This window comes from Chenopodium quinoa, unplaced genomic scaffold, assembly GCF_001683475.1.
Source record: "Chenopodium quinoa cultivar QQ74 unplaced genomic scaffold, ASM168347v1, whole genome shotgun sequence".
Classification (NCBI taxonomy): domain Eukaryota; kingdom Viridiplantae; phylum Streptophyta; class Magnoliopsida; order Caryophyllales; family Amaranthaceae; genus Chenopodium; species Chenopodium quinoa.
In genome coordinates, this window is record NW_018742455.1 from 236,750 (window position 1) to 258,280 (window position 21,531).

Sequence of the window (21,531 nt, forward strand, 5' to 3'; positions counted from 1 at the left end):
AAAAGATTCATTGGAAGATAAAATTATAATCGATCTACTCGTAATATATATTCCCCGTGAATCAAACCTCTTTACCACGAGGGTTACTTATTAGGGTTTAATTATAGGCCGATTATTGTTGAGCATCTTCAATGGTTGTATACTTGTAATTGTATATTCTTATTTTAGGTTTACTACTTACCTATATACAGAGTATTTTATGGAGTATATTTTTTCATTCTTTTATGAATTTATTACTTTATTATTATGTAGGGTTTAATCAAGAGTTGTAATCCTATTATTATCATGCACCATAGTAAGATAGTTTGAAAATTAACATATTTACGGTGTATTTGGATTGAAGGAAGGAGGAAACGAAAGGGAAGAGAAATGGAGAGATGGAGTATCATTCATTTGTATAATAAATAAGAAAGGAAGAAAATTTGAGGGGAGAGAAATAGAAGGATTAAATTGTAGGAAATTGATCATTCCAATAATAGAGAGATTTAGAAGGAAAACTCACAATTCTTCCCAACCCTCCTCTTCTCCTCCCTCTCCTTGTCCCCTTCTGTTCTTTCCTCTTTCTCTATCCAAACGACCAAACACACTATTAAGATAACTTTAATTTTGTAACGTTTTCTTTTACAAAATCTTCATGCATGGGTTATACTTTGTTTCTTTTTAATTGACACGCATGTTTCTTTAGTCATGTTTGCCAATGCACAATTTCAACCATTCATATATGTGATTGCTGATAAACAAAAATTATGAAAAGTTGATATTTTGAAAATATATATCGTGACGAATCTAACAAAATCTCACATGACTATATTCTTTCATTACGTATGAAGCATAAAACACGGTCAGAGAGGAGTGTATGATAATGCTAAAGTTAAAACATATCAACTAAAAAACGGAGGTAGTATGATATATGTAGTCAGGCTACAAATAAATATTTGACGTGTAAGTATATTTTTTCTAACTTGGAATTAATTTAAGAATGTATAATAAAATCACGTGTAGATAGTAAGATAGATGTAATAAATGTTATTCCCCTATGTATCTTTTAATGTATAGAAAATGTTATATGTAACCCTTTTTCTCCGTTCTGTTTTACTTGACCCGCTTTAACTTTTACACTATTCATCACCCCTCCTTTGACCATTTTTTGTGAGTAATATATAAGGAAAAACACATTCATGTGGGATGTATTTGAATTTGTCTAAATGAGAACTATCATAATATATAACATTTATATTTTTTACTTTTAGAGAATTAAGGTCTGTTCTCATACGTTTATTTTTAGTTCAGCTCAGCTCAGCTCAGCTCAGTTCATTTCAGCTCCTTATTTCCTTCTCTTATAAAATATTCATTTCAATTTAGTTCAATTCAGTTTAGCTCAGTTCAGTCAATGAATTCAGGCCCTTAAAGTTATTGATCGTTAAAGTTTTGCGTTGACAAACGTGATAAAAAACATGGGTCAAGTAAAAAAGAGTAGAGGAAGTATTTCAGATCTAATAAACCCTTATTTTATCTTTAAATAGACATAAGTGGACTTAATTAGCCCTAATTTTTTAAATTTCATTTTAAGCATTATGTAAAGGTGAATGCATTAAACTAGTCAAGCGACATTGAAAAGACAATAACCAACCAAAATAAAAAAGCAATAAATAAGAGAGGTAGCCACGTAAATTGGGAACTCACAAATTTGCCTTTTGTGGGTTTTTTCATGACCGAAGAGAAAAAAAGGGGAAACCAATATTAGTAACATGCCACTAACCCACTATAGAGATCAGATATAGGAGAGAGAAACAACCAATTTCATACTACTCCGTAGTACCAAATACCAACTCTCTTATTCACATTTGGTGTTCGGGTTTGGTTGGGTCGGGTATAATTTGAATTTAACTCATTTAAATTTTGCGTCAATTATGTAAAAATGTTGACATTTTTGTGCATAAGATTAAAAATAGACATACTTACTTGTTATTTTATTTTATTTTATTTTTATAATTGCAACACTTCTCTTTTCACGCTTATTAAATTAATGAATAATTTCAATCGTTAATATCTTTAATTACCAAAATGTAAAAATTATAAACATTTAATATTAAAATAGTATAAGTCAAGACGAATAGTTAAAAATATTACTTCATACTCCGTAATAGTCAAAGTTTTGTATCCATAAACAGAGTAGTCACATTTCACATACGATGACGATAATAGTGTACATGTAGTTTAATGGTCAAAACCCAATTTTTTCATCTTCCTCTCTTCATTCCTTTCACTCATCATCAAACTATAAATTTTCTAGTAACTTCTTCAAAATTAACCTTGATTAGTTAGATAATAAAAAACCCATGAAAGAAAACCAGACAAACAACCAACCTGAATCATCATTTTCCAAAAAATAAATAAAAATAACCCGGATTATTGGTCGGTCCAATGTACTATTTCTCTCAAAACACAAATGAATAGTCAAATAATAAAAGAGAAAACTTGGGTGTAAAAAAAAAATAGATTTGGTAGAGATTTGAAGGTCGCTTTCTGTTTTCTGACTCTCATGAAAGACAATGACCCTTCTATTCATATTCATTCATTAATTCTTCTTTCTCTCCTTCTTCACTCTTCTCCTTAAAAATCTCACTGCCTCTTCTTTCTTTCTCTGAGCCTCTCTTACTTAAATCTAGTACGGAGTACCTCAAAGAGACACTCTATCTGCTGCTCGATTAGCTTCCCTTCTCGAGTTTATCTCGAGTTTTATCTGCTGCTCGATTAGCTTCTCTTCTCTGAGTTTTTTTATAAACACTTAAATTGTTATTATTGCTTGTTGTAGTAAGTATAGTTATTTTTTTTCCCTTTATTTAAGGGTTTGTTTACTTATTTGATTTGATGGGTTCCTAAAATTTTGCTTTCTTGTCTAAAATCCAAAAAAAATAAATAAACTTTTTTTTATTTAAATTTTTGAGGAAAAATTGAGAGTGCACATTTAGGTGGTGGGGTTGTTGTAAATATTTTCTCAGGTGGAGTGTGGATTTAGTGAATGATTGTGTAGTCTTATCAATGTTGTCTCTGAACAAAAACATTTTTTTAAAAATTTATTTTTCAAAAAAGAATTATTAAAATTAATTTGAGAATAAAATTATATTTAGAGTGTACTTTGATGGTCAGGGTGAGATCATATCAATAGTCAGTATTCTGCCTTAAAATAGATTTACATGATTCCCCATTTTAGATTCTTTTTTCATCAATCTAAGCTTTTTTGTCTTTCTCTCTCTAACATTTTCTCTCTCTAAATTCAGCCTGTTTTTTCATATCTACTCTTTAATCTTAGATTCACTAATTGCATGGTTGTGAATGATTTTTAAGAAAATCAAAATTAAATTAGAGTATTAGACTAATTATTTTTATAGTTATTAATTTTTGTTATAAAAAATTCAGTTTTCTTTTGTGATTTATGCTCCCTATGTTAATTTTTAGTAACTTGATCTGTCCCCTCTTTTTATTGCTTGTTCTTCTCCCTAGCATGATGGGTTTATGTTATTTTATTTTTATGTGTTTTAAATTTTTCATAATAATTAACAATATCAATTAATTTTTTATTACATTTGTTAAAGCTTTGCATTAGGGTTAGGGTTTGTTTAAGTAATTGCTATGTTCAGTAAGGATGAACTTAGTGGTGGTTTTTTTTTTTTTTTTGTTTATGATTTGTATTGTATGATAATTAGCTTAATTATACTTAGTTTTTTTAGAAAATTTCTCATATTTCTGTTTCTTACACTTAGAAATTTGTTAATGCAATATTATCATATATTATTCTAATTAATTTTATTTTTGACTAATTATATTATTTCTGCTATTCAATTTTTTTAGCTTCTTTTACCTTGAATGAGTCTTTACTCTTTTGAATTAATTACTGTACACTTTAGAAGAACTTTTTTTTTTAAATAATAATTTTTTATTAGTCATTTTAAGTTTATTCAAATGAACCATTAGTTTACAATAATTTGATTTGTTTAAATGAAACCGAATATCTTTGTTAGTTCAAATCACATGAACTTCATTGTTCTTTATTGATTATATACTACCTTCGTTACAGGTTATGTGCAATGATTTGACATAAAGCATATATATGCATCTTTAATTTCAATCTTCCTTGTTAACCTCACATAAATTCCTAAGTTGTCATCTCTTCAATTGAATCAATAACCGAAGAAAGCCGAAAATCATGTGTTTAATTTGTCTAATACAAGTAGTAGTTATGTTGTAATTGCATGTGTTAGAATTTATATATATTTGGATATGTTAGGAATGAAGAAGTAGTGTAAGAGAGCTTCCTTCAGCCCACTCATGGATGGAAAAAAGGGGTATAGAATTATCTGCCGACTCATTCATTCAAACACTTAGTAGTACGAAATATTATCGAAATTTGTAATGTACTACTGTGATTGCATGAATGATGCGGGAGATAGTTTCCATCCTTCTCTCTCTTTGCTTGGACTGAAGGGAGCTCCCTTTCTCTATTCCCTTCTTTTTTTCGCATTTTTCGATTGCTTATTTTCATGAACAAGTTTTGATTGTATAATTTGTTATTGATGATAATTCAAATGTTGTTTCATGGTTTAGTTGTGATATTCAATTACTTAGAATTGCCTTTTTTCTCTCCTATATTTCGTATTGTATTGATCATATTACATTTATCTAATCATTTTGTCATTTTAATCCATGGAAATTTCGGCATGGTGTATGAATTCTGTCACATTCGTAGACCAGGTGGTGATATTGATTGACAATCTTGCTTCAGAGTATACCAGTTTGAGGTATATATTCTGATCTTGTAACGAATTTCCTTCATTTAATGTTCGGCATTGTATGTTTTCATTCTTTGCTCAATATCTCTTGCCGTAGATGTTTCATGTTTGTGTTGGTTTCGGTCTTTGGTAGAAATTATGCATAACATTATGCTGTGATCTTTATTCTTATCTATTGAGTTCGCTCTAAATCTTATCTTAGAGGCTGCAATGCAGCATGAAATATACTCAGAGCTTTGCCGATATCTTAGAAGTATACAATATTGCTATGCACTTAACATGAATATTAGAGGAGACTTGAGGAGAGATCAAAATCAATTAAATGGTCATAATTGATGTCCACCAACTATTGTTTTCGCAACAAACCTTAACTTTGTTTTTTGTCTCCTGATTCTTGAAGTTTGAATCATGTAATTTTTTTTGGGTTGATTTCAATTTCCTGCTTAGCTTAATAATCCAAGCCCTTTGCTCTAGGAAATGATGAAACTACGCTTCAATTAGCTATGTATATCTTCGGTATAGCTTTTTCACATGGTTGTTGACATTTTGTTCTTGACCTTCACTTATGTTGGCTGAGGCATGGTTGGTCTAAAAAGCTCGAGTTTTGACCGGAAGAAGCTATGATTGAGGTCATTGTAGTGAATATACCCCTGATGATGTCTTCTAGTTCAGTGGGTGAACTCTTTGTGAAGATAGGTCACAATGTGTGTTGGTGAATATGTTTGTAAGACTTCTCACCTTAATTAGTAAGTACTCATGTCGGATTTTTGACACTTCAATTCGACTAACTTCATAAGGAATTTGTCATTACATAGCAGAATGCGGTCCTTTAACTTAACAATTGTGTCTGAAACGAGTACCCTAGTCAGAACACTATGAATCTTTCAAATTCTAGTACATGTTGCTTTGTATCTTTGCTCAATACATCTCTTATAGATCAGTTGACGATTAAATCATTTCATTTCAAATGCGATTTTAGTTCTGTTAGTGGCATGCATTTATATATTTTTTTTTTCTCAAGGGAATGACATGCATTTATATTGTTTCCTATTCCAGGCTTCTTGCAATTTCCCTGGTGATTAATGTTCGATTGATGTCTGCGAAATCTTGAAATATCTTTCATTGATCCCACAACGATGGTAATGTTTCTCATTTAAATATATTGTCGCCCTTGAGAAGCGATTGTAGTTTTGCATGCCGAATGTTTTTATCCTTGCTTATGGTAGATGGGATTTACTAAGAAGGCCGGTAAATGTGGTATGAATGTATGATCCAGGTGAATGGTCTTTCAATGGAAGTTTTTATGTAAAAATGATCATGTCCCTCGTCTGGGTTACTAGAGTTAGGCATTGGATCCAAAGTCCTGAGTAAATCGGTCCAGATACCGGAATGCATCCATGGTTGTGCCAGGAATATTGTGCCGAGGTATTTTCTCTTCCTTCTACACCTCCTCCCACCTCTCCAGAAGATGCAGTTAGAACAAAGCAGCTCATTGGCCTAGTAAACCGACATTCAACTTTGATTCGGCGGTGGAACTACCTTTTTTATGACGGAATTGGAAAAGGGTAAAGGGAAGTAAGCATGGTGCAGGCTACTCTTTTTAAAAGTACAATCTTAATTAATAACTTAGTGTGATATTTGTTTAAAACTTTGCTTAAAATGTGCTTAGTTTAATGATAACTTGCTCACAAGTACAGATTCAGAGATTCTCGTGGGTATTTTAGCATCAAATGCTCAGTTAATCGAGTTCTCCGAGGATGCAAGTACAACCCTAACCTAATATTATTTTCATTTGAAATCGCGCTCATGTCTTTGTGCTTGCTTTATTTCTAATTCAAATAATGCGGCTGCTACTTTGTTTAATTAATTTTTCAATATTTTAGTGGGTTTACTTATGTCATATAATTGGATTACATTTTACAAATTATTAAATGTCAATTTATTACCCTGGAATCTCAGCACATTAATTAGAATGATCTAGCTACTAGCTTGGTTTTGGCACATTGTTAATACCTAATTTCTCTTGGTATTTTACCAAATAAGGATGACTTCTACTTCTTGGTACATTGTCTCTTTTGGCAATAAGGTTTAGTTTGAAAATTATTAACTATTACTTCGTACTATGTATCATTGTTTTATTAATAATACTCCTTATGTATTTAAAAGTCGTTGAGAGGAATGAGGAGATGTAGGTATGGTTAGTCCCCCCACCCCCCACCCCAATTGGTTGGAGGTTCGAGTCCTCACCCAATCCCTCCATTCCTGTGATAGTGTGAGGGCTCACCCCGTATCTTACCAATTTTAAAGTCATTGTTCAAACAGGAAAAACACTCGGTTGTGGTGAGACGGTGATAGTTTTTATTATTTATTTAAACAGAATGATAGTAATTTATAGTACGTGACACTTTGAACCAGAGCACTAGTTTGTTTTACAGATATATTTATTTATAATATTTAATATAACACAATGATTTTCCTTATTTTTTTAATAGAGCTTGGGTACAAAGGAGTTTTTTTTGGTCAAGATGAAATATAGGAATCAGTTAAATGTGGTCCAAAAAAGAATTAAAAAAAATTGAGTTCAGAAAGAATGAGAGAGAAAATGTTAGATGTTGTATAGTTTATGAAGTAGAGTATGAATAGTGGTCCCAATAATAGTATAAGTACATTGTTGTTGTAGTTGTAGTTGTAATGTTTTGTTCCTTCTTTTGAGGTGAACAAGTAAAGATTTGAAGTAGTTTAGCCTAGATTTCTGGTGCACTCTTTAATCTTCATAACTGTGAAAAGCCTATTGTGTGTAGCCTTATTTCTTTTCCAGTTTTTGGTCAGAATATGTCATGCTTTGGAGTTATGTTTTTCCTTTTTGCCATTGGATTGGTTATAATTAAACTAGGTTAATTTAAGCAGGTTAGTGCTAAACAGTGTTTGCCTTTTCTGTTTTAAGTTTTTTGACCGATATCAGTCCAGCTTTGCAAGTCAAAGCTTTGCTAACGAGAAGAATGAAACGAACATCCCCACTAAGGATGGCAATCCGGCCAATCCGAATCCGCCCCTACTCCAATCCGATCCGAAGAAGAAAAAAAATCCGAACCAAATCCGAGAAATAATAATCTGAATCCGTCTTTGTTTAGAAAATGCAACTTTAACTTTTCTATGTACTTTTATATTTTTAATTATTCAATTTATGAATTTATAGGTCTTTGAAGTTGATTATATATGCGCTGCTATTGATAATTGGGTCAAAATTAAATATAAAGTCGGAGTCGGAGGTTGGAAATTTAAGTTGGATCGGAGTTGGATTAAAAATCTGACATCTTGTAGGGTTGGAGTCGGATTTTGCATAATCCAATCTGATTCGACCCGACCCGACCCATTGTCATCCCTAATCCCTACCATTGCTCCTTTGGATTGTACTATGTTGCTGGTGGGGATCTTTAAGGTCAGTAGGGAGGATCCTTTGAATGAGTTTGATCCCTAGTCCTCAGGGATATGAGGTGGGAGCGATGTCACTACTCATAAAAATTTGTCATACGAAAGGGACAAATACTACTATAATTTAGGGTCAATTTTAAAGACAGCCATGAATAGGGTTTATAAGGACAATTTCGATTACGAACCATCTAGAATTTGGGTACTTATAAAGGTGTGAATTTGACTCATTAGAACGATATCATCTATATTGGCCTCTAGGTTCTTTTGCTTTACGCCATGAAATTATTTGCAATTTAAAAGACAAGTACTATATTCAGTTAGCTCAAAGCCTCAAACTAATGCTTATTATGTAAATTGATATTAATGACACCAAGATATTATTTCCATGATCTGGGTTAAAAATAAGTATTGAATGCATGATAAAATCACGCACAAATTAGGAACTGTTCGTTTCATCTTAATTTCATTTTAGATAGTTTGTTCCTAATTTCCTTCTCTCATAAACAATTCAGTTCACTAAATCATAACAAGCCCTTAATGTAATTAATGTTATATTTTCATTTATATTTCACACTTATAGCTTCTTATATGTATTCATTTTCTTTAAATTTATTGGGATTTTAATTGGTTATCCATAATTATTATACTAGGCGTGAGATTTAAATATTGGTCTTGAATCTCTTGATTATTAACGAATAAGGTAATATAAATAAAACAACAATAAGATGGGGGAGATGAAAATCGATCCCAATATCTCTGGGAATCGAGAATGGAACTCTAACCACCTGAAGTATCCTTCACTCTCTCACAATTAAAGTTATTATTGCAATATTATTTGACATACTTTCTTTGTTTCTTAAACATTGCAACATGGGGATGGACAATATTTTAGGTAATGGATAAAGGAAGAGATAATAGCAAATAACCTCTTTAAGTTTGATTATGTTAGGCATAATGGGATAAAGGTAATATGCATAATTCACAATACCCTCTTTAAATCTTGGCAAATGTATCACAAGCTTTAATCTAAAAACCAGTACTTGTAATACATATAAGAATCTCTTCTTTTCCTCATGCATTTCATCAATACAGGGCTAGCTGACTTTGTTCCTGGACGGGTTGTGGCTGTTGCATTGCTGAAGCAGGTTAAGAGGTTCTCGACGACGCAAGACATTGGGGCACGTGCGACATCTCATATCTTCACTAGGGTAGACTTTGCAATAGTTAGAGGAGTGGAAGCCCAGACTGTATCTCGACTTTTCACTGATTTATTGTAGGTTGTATGAATTTTGTTTTTAAGATATAATAATAATAATAATAATAATAATAATAATAATAATAATAATAATAATAATAATAATAATAATAATCTGACTTTGTTCCTGGATGGGTTGTGGCTGATGCGGTTCAACGGAAACAGGTTAAGTATGAAGCTTGTTGTTGGGGTGATTGTATATGGTTTCAGTCCTCTTTTTCTTCGCTTGGGGAATTAGAAAAGGAGGCTGCGTTGCTGAAGCGGGTTCAGATGTTCTAGATGACGCAAGACATTTGGGCTCGTGCTGCAACTCATATCTTCACTAGAGTAGACTTTGCTAGAGTTAGGGGAGTGGTGGGAGGGATTGTATCTCGACTTCCCATTAATTTATTGTAGGTTGTGTGACTTTTGTTTTTTAGATATACTAATAATAATAATAATAATAATAATAATAATAATAATAATAAATTTTAGTGATTAGACTCTATTTAGAATTTTCCTATAATAATAATAATAATAATAATAATAATAATAAATCAATTTTAGTGATTAGACTCTATTTAGATTTTCCTATGTAGGCCAATGGTGACATGAAATTGAATAGTTACAAAAATTAGACAAGTCAAAAAGATGTAACATTATGTTTGCGTGTCTCACTCACCCAATTGTTGGATAGGTACATTATATGATATGACATGAATGAATGAATTGTTGGATAGGTACATTATATGATATGACATGAATGAATGAATAAATAAATAAATAAAATAAATGAATAAATGAATAAATAAATAAATAAATGAATAAAAATAATGAATGAAGTTAATTTAACATACATGGATGGATGAATAGATGATAGATTGATTGCACCTGGAGTTTTGACTATTACTAGGCTACGACCTATTCGACATTATGTTTGGGTATTGTCCAATTTATCAAGTTTATTTATGTGGGACAAGTCGGTGTTAGCTGTGAATATATATGGAGTAAGTTTTAAGAAAAATATAAATATTTTACGCTTGTCAATGTTTTTTGAGGGGAATTTTACGCTTGTCAATTTATATTTTATTACATTAATATTGTAAAGCAAATTCTGTCAGAAAAAATCATTTATGACAACTATTTATTTTGGAAAAAACCTTATAAAATTTTTTTGACAAAGAGAAACCAGATTGTAAAATATTTTTGTTGAAAACAACCTAAAATATTTAATAACTCAATTAACCACTAATTTGCCCTTAGTTCTTCTAATTACTCATAACTCATTAACTATTTAATAATTAAATTGACTTGTAAATTAAAAAAAACAAACAAAACAAAAACAAAAACAACCCTCACCACCACCAGTCAGCCACCCTCTCCTTCTCCCCCTCCCATGGCAGCAACCCCCTCCCGGCCCCCATCCTCCGTCGCCGACTGGAACCCCTTACCCCCGCCAAACTGACCCCCCCCCTTCACCGTTTACCCTCGCCAACCACCCTCCTTCGGAAAACCACCCATCAATACCATCTTCTGCCATAACCACATCCCAAATATCCACCCCAAAACGCTTCATACGAAACCAAATCCCCTCCTCAATCTTCAATAATCACTCTTTAAACGCCGCAATCTCTCTCCTCCCATCTAATTACAACTTCGAAATACACAAATCCGTCCATCGAATCCTCTCTCTCTTCACGACCCCTTCACCACGCATCGCGCTCCAACTCCCCGAAGGATTTCTCAAGAATCTTTATTAGCCATAAAGCTAATAAAACTCAACAATGCCATCACAACTACAACAAATCAAGTTTAAGAGAGAGAGAAGAAGATTTAGTGTTGGTGTTTTCTTTGGGTGGAATTTTTGGGCCGGGTTAGGGTTAGGGTTTAGGAGGTCAGGAGGGTGGTCGTGGCGAGGGTAAAAGGGAAAGGAAGGGGGTCAGTTGGCGAGGGTGGGGAGTTCTAGGCGGTGACTGGGTATAGGGGAGGGGGCTGTTGCCATGGGAGGTAGAGAAGGAGAGGGTGGCCGACTGGTGGTGTTGAGGGTGATTTTTGTTTTTAATTTATAAATCAACTTAATTATTAAATAGTTAGTGAGAATTATGAGTAATCAGAAGAATGAAGGGGATGATTCAAAAAAAAAAAAGAATGAATGAAGGGGAAATTAGTGGTGTAATTGAGTGATTAGATATCTCAGGTTGTCTTCAACAAAAAAAAATTTTACAATCTGGTTTCTCCCTGCCTAAAAATTTTTTATAAGGTTTTTTCTAACAAAATAATTGTTATAAATGATTTTTTTTTTCTGACAAAATTTCAGTTAATATGAAATTAATCCACGGGTAAAATGCGTACTTTTTTTTTTAAGATTACTTTGTATTTAATTATCTTTTTTAATACTATCAAATATAAAAGGACAAAAAAAAAATTATCACCCTTTAACGGTTTTCGTCAAGAAAACCATTAATTGTAACTTTTCATCTGTTTTTTTATTAAAAAAAATCTTCAAATTCTATGTTAATATTTTGTTCAATTGATGTTTATAGGAGTCATTTTGGCTTTAGGTTAAAAATGAAAAAAAAAACATATTGAAAATGTCTTCTTTTTTTTTTTTCAGTTAGGTTTAAAATTGATAAAAGATTATTAAGGGCAAAAAATGACCCCGAAAACTTTAGTAGAGCAAATTAGGAATTTTTTTTCTTCAAATAATTAAACTTAACGATTTTCTTGATTAAAATTGTTAAACAGGTGTAAAATCTAATTTGTTTTGTCTTATTTTGTGATGAAGTGTGATACATTCATTTAATTATAAAACATTTGAAATGAATTTAATATAATTCTATCAGACTATGTTTATATCAATACATAACAAACAAATGACGTTGCTATTTTAGATTGGTGAAAGTCAATTTCGAATCACTTCCAATAATTATGCTCTAACAAAAGTTATAACATCTCCTTTATTATTTTTTTTAGGAAATATCTTGTTGATTCTTTTCTCTTTTATGTTTGTTGATGCTCATCAAAATACTCAATTATAAACAATTTGTAATTATTGACAATATCAACAAAAATTTAATAGAAATACAATTTCTACCCATCAAAAATTTATATTCAATGGTTAGTTAGCTTTATGGGCAGTGAAAAATAAAAATAGTTAGATTTGGAGTTGTATCAACAAAAGGCCAACAACACTACACTATTAGGTAAAGGGTAGGAACGTAGGTGTTGTTTTTGTTTAGGTTTATTTCCACTGTTTATTTCTTGCATTAATCTATACAATTGCCGGTAAAATTACATTTTATTTTTATTTTTAACTTTATTATAATATTATTATTCTTATATGCTTGGGTAGATTAATTATATCACATGCAAATTAATGTGTTTTTCTTATTACGGAGTATTTTACTTTTATATAACATGAAATTAAGCAGATACATGCTTTATTGTTAGAGTTGGTGAGAAATAATAAAAGAGAAATGACGCACAATATCTAACAAGGGAAAATTTCTCAATAGAATAAAAAACCATAAACGACGAGCATCAAATAATCCACTATATGAAATTAAATAGTTCAAGCAAACTCATTATATGAACTCACAAAGGAATAGTACAAAAAGAGAGCTATGGATTCATAGAGACAAGGTGGATTGCATACAAGGAGGCTAAAAAGACTTGTGTATAGATATTACTTATTGTGTATATATTGATCGAATGCTCATAACATATACAAGCATTTATAGTTGAAAATAGAGAATGAAATAAATGGCTAAAAGATTCCAGAATTTCCTTCATCATGTAGCTATAATATTCTAGAATGTTCATGAACCATATTTTTAGTTGCTTCTAAAGTTCCAAAGTCAAGAATTTTCTATATTATTTTAGTGACTTGCATAGTAGAAAATTTTAGAGAAATGAAAAGCAATACCAACCAAGCTACATGTATCTAGATTCCGAAAGCTTCTACAATATACATAAAATACTCCATCTAACAATTGGGCCTATACAATTTGGGCCATACCCAATTGGTAGATAAAAAAAATCATCATATACAACCAAAACTCAATCTACCTAGAGATGCAATTCAATACACCCTATCAACCATTACTCGTAAATATAGAGAGGGTAATAAAACAAGACTTTACTGATTGAGGATTCTCCCTCTTCCTCTCCCTTCATTCACATCATTAGAAAGTGTAAAGCTCTCATCTCTCGGCCTGAATGGAAGGTGACTATTAGTCACTGTTATAGGGAAGCTAATAGTGCAGCTGATTGGTTAGCTAACTATGGAGTTTACGTTGAGCAGAAGATGGTCATCTTTGAGGCGGTCCCTAGGGACCTTCAGACCGTTTTATTGGAGGAGCTGTGCGGAGTAACTAGTGCTAGATTGGTTCCTTCTACCAAGCCTTAGTCCTAGTAGTTTTTCTTTGTTTCGTTTTTTTTTTATTTTTTATTTTTCTTCTGTTTTTTTAATTTTTGTTTGTTTGGTGTGTTTGTTTTCATTGTTTATTTTTATCTGAGGGCTTGCCCCTCTCTTTCACCAAAAAAAAAAAAAAAAAAAAAAACTTTATTGCAGCTCATGATCATTTTGTGCAAGCTCACTAATATATTGATCCATTTATAGGTAGATTTTGCTTGATCATATGTACGAATAAAGTTGATGACCATTAACCACCATCGTTTTACTCGGACACAATTAGTTCAAGATAACTAGCAATTTTATATTTGGAAATCCAAGACAAGTTTTTCCTGATTTTCCTTCCATATGCAGAAGCGCCTAATAATTTTGGAAGGAGAAATAAAAATTAAGGAGCAAATAATATTTCAGCAACTACATTAAAAAGACGAAGAAATTCTTCCAATGTTCAACCAAAGTTAAGATTAGTCTTATTGTCTAAAAGGGCAAATCTGAATCAGTAAGCGCAATGCAGATATGACGCTATGTATTCACAAGTAACAACAGCAGTCGGCATCTCTACATATTAGCCGAACTTAACCAAACAATAGATTGTAATGGAACATACATACATATATACAGCTTTAGTAAAGAGTTTTATGTTCCAACTTTAAACATCAAACAATATTTGTAGCAATATCTACACACGACAGTTAACATGGACAACTGGAGACTTTCAACAGCCACGGATATTTTGCATATAGTTGGACTAACTCGGGCTACCATCAGTTTTGAGAAAGCGAACATATTCCAGCTGAGACATCTCCCCTCCATTGTTGGGATCAAAACTGCACCTATGAAAACTGGGAGGAGAAAATAGAAGTTGGAAAAAAACAAAAGTAAGCAGAAGGCTGTAAAATACTTCCAAGTGAAATATTAATAACTAGTGCAATAAACAATCATACAATCAAACATTTAAATATAATCAGAAGTTCTGATTCAAGTTCCAGCTCATAAAGTCCCTAAAGAATGATAAGCAAATAGTTCCAAGTCCCAACAAGTTCCGAAAATAGAAGGTTGAAGAAACATAAGAATTACAATTTGCTACTGCAATAACCAATCAAGCATATTCATATAAGCAGCTATTCAATTCAAGCTCCTCAAGTCCCTAGTGAATTGACTAGTTTGGGAGCATGAAAATAAGGAGCATTGAAAATGTGTATGATCATCTCTTTCCCATCAACATAGAGCATAACAAATCCTCCAGCATGATTGGCACGCAAGGGAAGCAAAATCATAAGATGGTGAAAACTTTATAGTTTCGACCATTAGCTTAGGTAAGTGATGTCCTGACATGATTGTTCAAGGCACTCAATCACACAACTCAAAGTAATAGTAATTCCAACAACACTACATGAGAACTAATAGAGGTTTGCACCTGTTGACCAAGCACTAAAAATTTCAATCACAAATTTCCCAATCTGATGATCAGTACACTAAAGATCACACACATAAAAAACTATTCAAACTATCTCACAGATATTAAATAAAGCCAACTCTATCACTCTAAAGCAATAAAAATTCCTAGGAAATGGCAGATATCAATCAAAAGGGTGAAACAGTAGCAAGCCGCATAAAAGAAGGCACCATTATTTATACGAAAAGAAAGACCCTATCTAACTGAAAGCTTTTGACACAATCTAACTGAAAACTAAAAGTGACATTCGCTTCAAATACTAAAACAGAAGAAACCAAAGAGGCACTTAAAGCTAAAGACGGGTTCTCGAAACAATTCAGTAATCGGGTTCAGTTTCATAGATATTTCTGTAATTGTAGATGCTATCAGAACAATCATACTCAGAGGAATTCTCTAATCTTTAAGTCAAGGGGATCTATACAATCGCATGCATCCTCTCCTTCCCTCATCAAACTCTCTGCCCCCATCCTCTGCACCAAGAAATGCAGTGATCATAATCTGAGGGAGAGCAACAAACTTCCCATACAACACCAGCAAGGCTCTGCTCAACCAAAATGTCACAATAGATAGAAGGGGAATAGGTTTTTACATTGAGAGTTCTAGACACCACATACCCTCCCCTCCTCTAACCACTTTACACTATCATATTACATAGTAACAATATTGGCAGTAGAAAAAAGTGTCATGGGTTACGGTAGCACAATTGATTGCTGGCTGTGATGGATATATATTTCTGCCACTGCCTGACTGCCTGTGCTGCATTAGCCTATTAAATAGGGGAAGGGAGGGGTAAGGGAGCCAGCAAGAAAGAATAGGAAGATTGGGGATAATGGCGTGTTGAAATTACAGCTGCCTTTTTTTTTAAAAAAATAAATAAATAAATCCTTTCTGAATTTGCTTCCTCAAAAATAATATGATGGGCTAGGATTTGGGGAAACACTGAAAATAAACTCTGACTTCATCTATACCCAACTTTGTTCTCCACCAAACAAAAGTGATCAGTTTGGGTTACTAGAATGAACGAACCAAGATACCTCCTAAGTGATTTCCTATGCGAAAAGTGGACATTAGATGGTGGAGAAACATAAAGTCATAAAAGGTTTAAAAGTTAGCCCTCGCACTGGCATGAAAGTTGCCAATGGCAACATATGGGTATAATCAATTACAAATAACAACCTTTGTACCTTTTTTTTTTTTCCCAAGATTAACAATTATTGTTTACTTCCCTTACAATCTATTTTCATAGCTTATACTTATATCATTTATTGCTAATATAATTAGTTATTTTAATTTATAATTTCCCACCATTTCCATTTATCATACTACCTCCGTTAAATGTTTTCTGCAACTTTGGGAGGGTTTGCGGTTCACGAAGCAAAATTTGATATTGATAATTAATGTATTCTAGGGGTATGTAATTAAGGTGGAGATAGAATATTTGGATAATTAATCAAGCACCCACTGCCACCACCAAAACCAACCAACACCACCCACTACCACCACCAAGACCAGCCAACAGTCCAAAACCGCCTTCACCAACACCACCACCGCGGCACTGCCTTCACCAACACCACCGCCGCCTTCAACGCTAGCTTCACCACCTATACTACCACCCTATGATACCACCACAACCAATCCCCACGAGACCACCACCACTACCAGCCCCACGAAATCACCTAAAAAACTCCCTGCACTTCAATGGAGTCTCTTTTCTCCGTCACCCTCGATGCAAAATCAGAATGGCGTTTGGCTCACCAGATACCCACGAGTAAAAGCCCTATAGTTTTATTACTTTTTACTTCTTCATTATTGTTTAATTTGGGAATTAGGGTTTATGCCGAATCCGAGGAGAAGTTGACGAATTGGACACGAATTTCGTGTCCGAATCCCATACGCGTCGTGTCGACGCGCGTTCGGCGGCCAAAATGCCGAGTCCGATTAACAAAGGCGCTAAGCAAGTTTTAGCAAGTCAATGGATTGTAGCACTGTAGATTTGAACTAGTGACACTATTCAGAAACTTCTTCCCCTATCTCTCTCCAACCACAGCACAATTCAGACTTATTACTTAAGTTAACAACTCTACTGACTCCATACTTTTTTCATAAAACTCCTCACTTTTTGCATAATTTATTTTGAACCTCCTCGCTCAAATCAACCCACTAAAATTTTGGTTTGCTTCTTTTGCTCTTTTATGAGGATGTTTTAGTGTTACAACTTAGGTATTTAGAAGTTTCTAATGATAACGTGGTGAATATCATCCACTTTCAGCTTTTTTGGGACATGGCTTATGGAATATGGACTATAAATTGGAATTAAGGCGAGAGCTTTTAATATACTACTCATATATTTCATCATCCATCTATGTGGCCACACTACTTAGGTACTGAAACCTTTCAGGCACTATATCAATCATACATTCATCCATATCACACTAAGTTATAAAGTCAGCCATTGAAAAATTGTAATTTAACCTTCACTCATCAAGTCATAACAAGAATATAGCTGTCATTGTCATGTAAAAGATAATAAATTAAATATATTTAAAAAAAAAAATCAAAATCTCTGTCCCAGTCTACTACGCTATGTCGCTATGTCATTCACTCAAAGTCTAGGGGCAATCGTAAGATCAACATAAATAGAGTAAAAATTTCCATATACCTTCCATCCAAGCCAACCACAATGACAGTGTTGTGGGATCCAAATGCAACAATGCATCGGGCATTCTCAGGTAAATGAAAACGCGCAAATGACCATTCAGAACTAAAATATTTTGGTAGTACTCCTGCCAAAAAAACAAGGGATACAAAAATGTTGGTCAATGAAGGCAACTTACTAAAAGTACATCCTTTTACAGCTTAATTCATGATGCACTAAAAGTCTCTTCTGAATCACAAACAGACTGCTATCATGGAAAGCCTTTTCCCCTCTATTTCTGCTATAACATTACTCTTTCCTATTTTAAAACAAGTTACTAAATTATCAATGCACTTATAGACTTATAGTAGTTTGATACTATAGAACTTTTCAGATAGTTGCACGGATAGATTTAGACAAACGTTAGAATTTTCTTTAATTATATTTAGTTCTTTTATAACAGTACATAGTTCTACAAAAGGGATAAAGGATTTTCCTTCTTTGAATGCTCAATTGTGTTCACAACCAACTGACCAACAAACCCACACTCCCCCCAACACCCCCCCCCCCAAACCCAAGAAACAATCTATAGAATTTTTTCTAGTAATATCTACCGCATAATATAGCAGGTATACTATTAATCCTACCTTTCACAAAAGGAAGAGATAAACTCGGATTAGCACCGGCATTGACATTCTGAGCAATGAGGGAATCAAGAGAAGATGAAGAATTCTGATGCTGCAATTCGGAAGTAGAATAAGGCCGAGCTGATTCAACATTACCAAATACGCGGACTCTAAGACTGAATATATGGATAGTGCCTCTATCACTTGATACAGCCAACCATTGAATGTTTTGAGAGAAGGCAAGATCGTATATATCAGCCTTTTCAGTCCCTCTACGAACCTATAAAGAATCAGACAAAATCACTAAAAGCTACTTGATCAACATAGTATCAAATCTTGATAGGCAACCAACTAAAACAAGTTCCACTTGATCTTGAAACCTTAGAGAGGCAAATTGAGTTGAACTCAAACACAACTCAAGAAACTCATGAGCAACTCCATATCTATCATTAATTTAGAAAATATATTTTGTTATTTCGTATACTTTGTAAAATGTATACCTTTAATATTAAATGAAAATACATATTACTTTAAGAAAAAAGGGGGGGGGGGGGGGGAGGAATGATAAGATGGAATTTGAACTGTTTATGGCTTCAAAAATACGGAGTATACTGCAAACTAAAGATTTACAGTATTACATTGCAACTTTATGCTTTAAAATTATCTTCTTACAGAGATGATTTGTAAAGTTAGATTTCTACCGAATCCAATATGAACATAGACTCCCATTCATCACATTGTCACAACAAAAAATTGGTCCTCCTGCAGGACTCCAACTACTTTTACTACGTAAAGATAAATTGCAACATCAAAAAGAGAATCTCCCTGCTTTCTTTCCTCCTGAGCACAAGCTCTAGATGGAAAAAGGAAAGGAGATTCTCTTTCTAAAGCAAGAGTAAACATGGTAGGTAGCTACACTCTACAAGCACATAAAGAAAACATGGCTTCAAGAGACTGCTTCTGTTGGTAAATATTCAAAAGCTCACTCCTTAACTACATCTTCTTTAAATTAGCATAACAATATTAGAAATCGCATAAAAGAGCGCTTAGAAACTAAGACAAACAAAAGTAAATATAGAACTTGTGAGTTTCCTAGTGGAATTTTACAATTATATTACTCTGTCCATTCCAAAAGTCCAACAAATTTTCTTTATTTTAATTTTTATCATCTGTCATTCTATATACTACAAATTATCATCCAGCAATTCAAAACACCAATTTAGCTACTAAATATTTTATGCATAGCCTTAAAAACCTCTTATTCTGGGAAGGAAGGAATACCTCTTGCAAACAAGTACCATCCATGGTATTGAAAATCCGTACAAGTGTTCCCTTCGTACTAGCTGTAGCAAGAATGAGTCCATCCGACGTCAATGCAAAGCATGCCAGGCGAGATTCATGGGCATTTATAGTCTTCGTCACATGAAGTCCAAAATGTTCAACCCTAACCTGCCCTCTACGACGACCAGGGCAAGCCAGGACAAATGTATTTACATGGTGTGACAAGCAACACAACCCTCTAGGATTCGCCAAAGTCTCAATCTGATGAAGCAACTTCAAGTCCAAGAAGTTATAAACATACACCTTATGCTCCAACACGACAACAATACGGTCCCTCCTCAACCTCACACCACGAACTTCTGACCTAAACGAAAACTCACCAATGCACCTACTTTGATGATCATCCCATATCATAACTTTATTAGGAGAATACTGAGACTCCATCCCACCACCAACCAATGCCAATATATTACAACGAAAGAGCATCTCAACGATTCCGAACCCTCCATTCTTAAGATCACGCCTAAATGTTTCCTTGAATGGATCACAATTATAAATCCTGAAACCACGACTAGTACCTACAGCAAAACAGGTATAGTCCTGGTTCCAAGACACACTCAACAATTCAACATTATCATTATTGTCATCAGCAATATCATTGTTACCAGTTTCGGAACGACGAAAAGGGTCAGAAGTTCCAGAATTCGATGAATCAAAAAATGATGATGGAACAAACCCTTCAGAATTTGAAACAATTGAACTCATTGACTTAGCAGATACCAGTATACAAGATCAAAACACCCATATGAAATTATACCCACTAAACCTAACAACAAATTCAATGTTTGAATACCCTTTAATCTTGAAATTCTTAATTTGAGCTTGCCAATGTCAAAATTCAAAAACAAAAAAAAATAATAATAATTCAATATGAATTCGAATGAAAAAGAGATGAATTTTATTTACCTAGCGAGTGATTCTGGGATTCAATTTTCTGGGAAAGATTGAATCAGCCCCAATTTATTTTCTCTCAAAAAATTAAAAAATTGAATGTTAATTCATCCTCAAATCCTCAAATTTGGGGGAAGGAAGAAGGAGAAGGGAGGTTTGGAAGAAGCCTTCTGACTTTTTGGGTGGTGTTGTAATAGTAATCATTTACAACTTTGTAAATTGTTTCATACGTTTCAAATTGACAATAATACTAATTAATCATTTTGATAACATGATTATATTGTGATTTGTGAGGCATTTTTAACTAACATGGAGGGCAACTTGAAAGTGGAGATTCCTTTATCCTTTCTCTTATATTTAAGATCCGTTGTTTGCTAATTAAATTGGATGACTCTTATTTCGATTTGATCCAATAAGGTTTCTTGTAACTGAATCAATGAAAATATTTCTTTCGTATATAATCACTATGACATTTTTTTTTTTTTTTTTGTTTTGTGGGACAATAATTGCTTGTTAAAAAACATATTACGTAAATAAAAAAAATTTAGGATTGAATATCTTCTACATCATTGTCTTTGCGGCTTATACACCAATTTTAATGCTCATTTAATATGAGCTCCACCGCTCCATACATGTCCAATTAAGTTGACATCTTTGTAACAACATCCACACCTAAACAAAGAATATTCTCCCTTAAAAATTGTGATTTACA

At 33.0% G+C, this 21,531-nt stretch overlaps 1 protein-coding gene and 1 long non-coding RNA gene across 3 annotated transcripts; one reads left to right on the forward strand and one right to left on the reverse strand.

Annotated features, from left to right (window-relative positions):
- The first annotated feature begins 2,199 nt into the window (after positions 1-2,199).
- On the forward strand, positions 2,200-7,365 carry LOC110717873. Of its 2 annotated transcripts, none has more exons than XR_002510815.1 (3): positions 2,200-4,799; positions 5,847-5,929; positions 6,067-7,365. It is a non-coding gene; the product is annotated as an uncharacterized LOC110717873 (long non-coding RNA). The 2 variants fall into 2 exon arrangements; XR_002510816.1 differs by lacking the exon at positions 2,200-4,799 and adding an exon at positions 4,809-5,536.
- Positions 7,366-14,313: 6,948 nt separating this feature from the next.
- LOC110717883 (autophagy-related protein 18d-like) lies at positions 14,314-21,073 on the reverse strand. The gene is made up of 4 exons (XM_021896671.1): positions 19,869-21,073; positions 18,609-18,867; positions 17,986-18,109; positions 14,314-14,712 (listed from the first exon to the last, which is right to left on the reverse strand). The coding sequence occupies exons 1-4, from the start codon at positions 20,631-20,633 to the stop codon at positions 14,619-14,621; spliced, it is 1,242 nt and encodes a 413-aa protein (XP_021752363.1). The 5' UTR covers positions 20,634-21,073; the 3' UTR covers positions 14,314-14,618.
- Between the last annotated feature and the right edge of the window lie 458 nt (positions 21,074-21,531).

Coding starts and splice junctions, on each gene's coding strand:
- LOC110717883 (XM_021896671.1), bottom strand. CDS start 20,633: ATGAGTTCAATTGTTTCAAATTCTGAAGGGTTTGTTCCATCATCATTT. Junction 18,868..19,868: donor ATGGTACTTGTTTGCAAGAG/GTATTCCTTCCT, acceptor GATTCTTTATAG/GTTCGTAGAGGGACTGAAAA. Junction 18,110..18,608: donor ATCTCTTCCTTTTGTGAAAG/GTAGGATTAATA, acceptor TTTTTTTGGCAG/GAGTACTACCAAAATATTTT.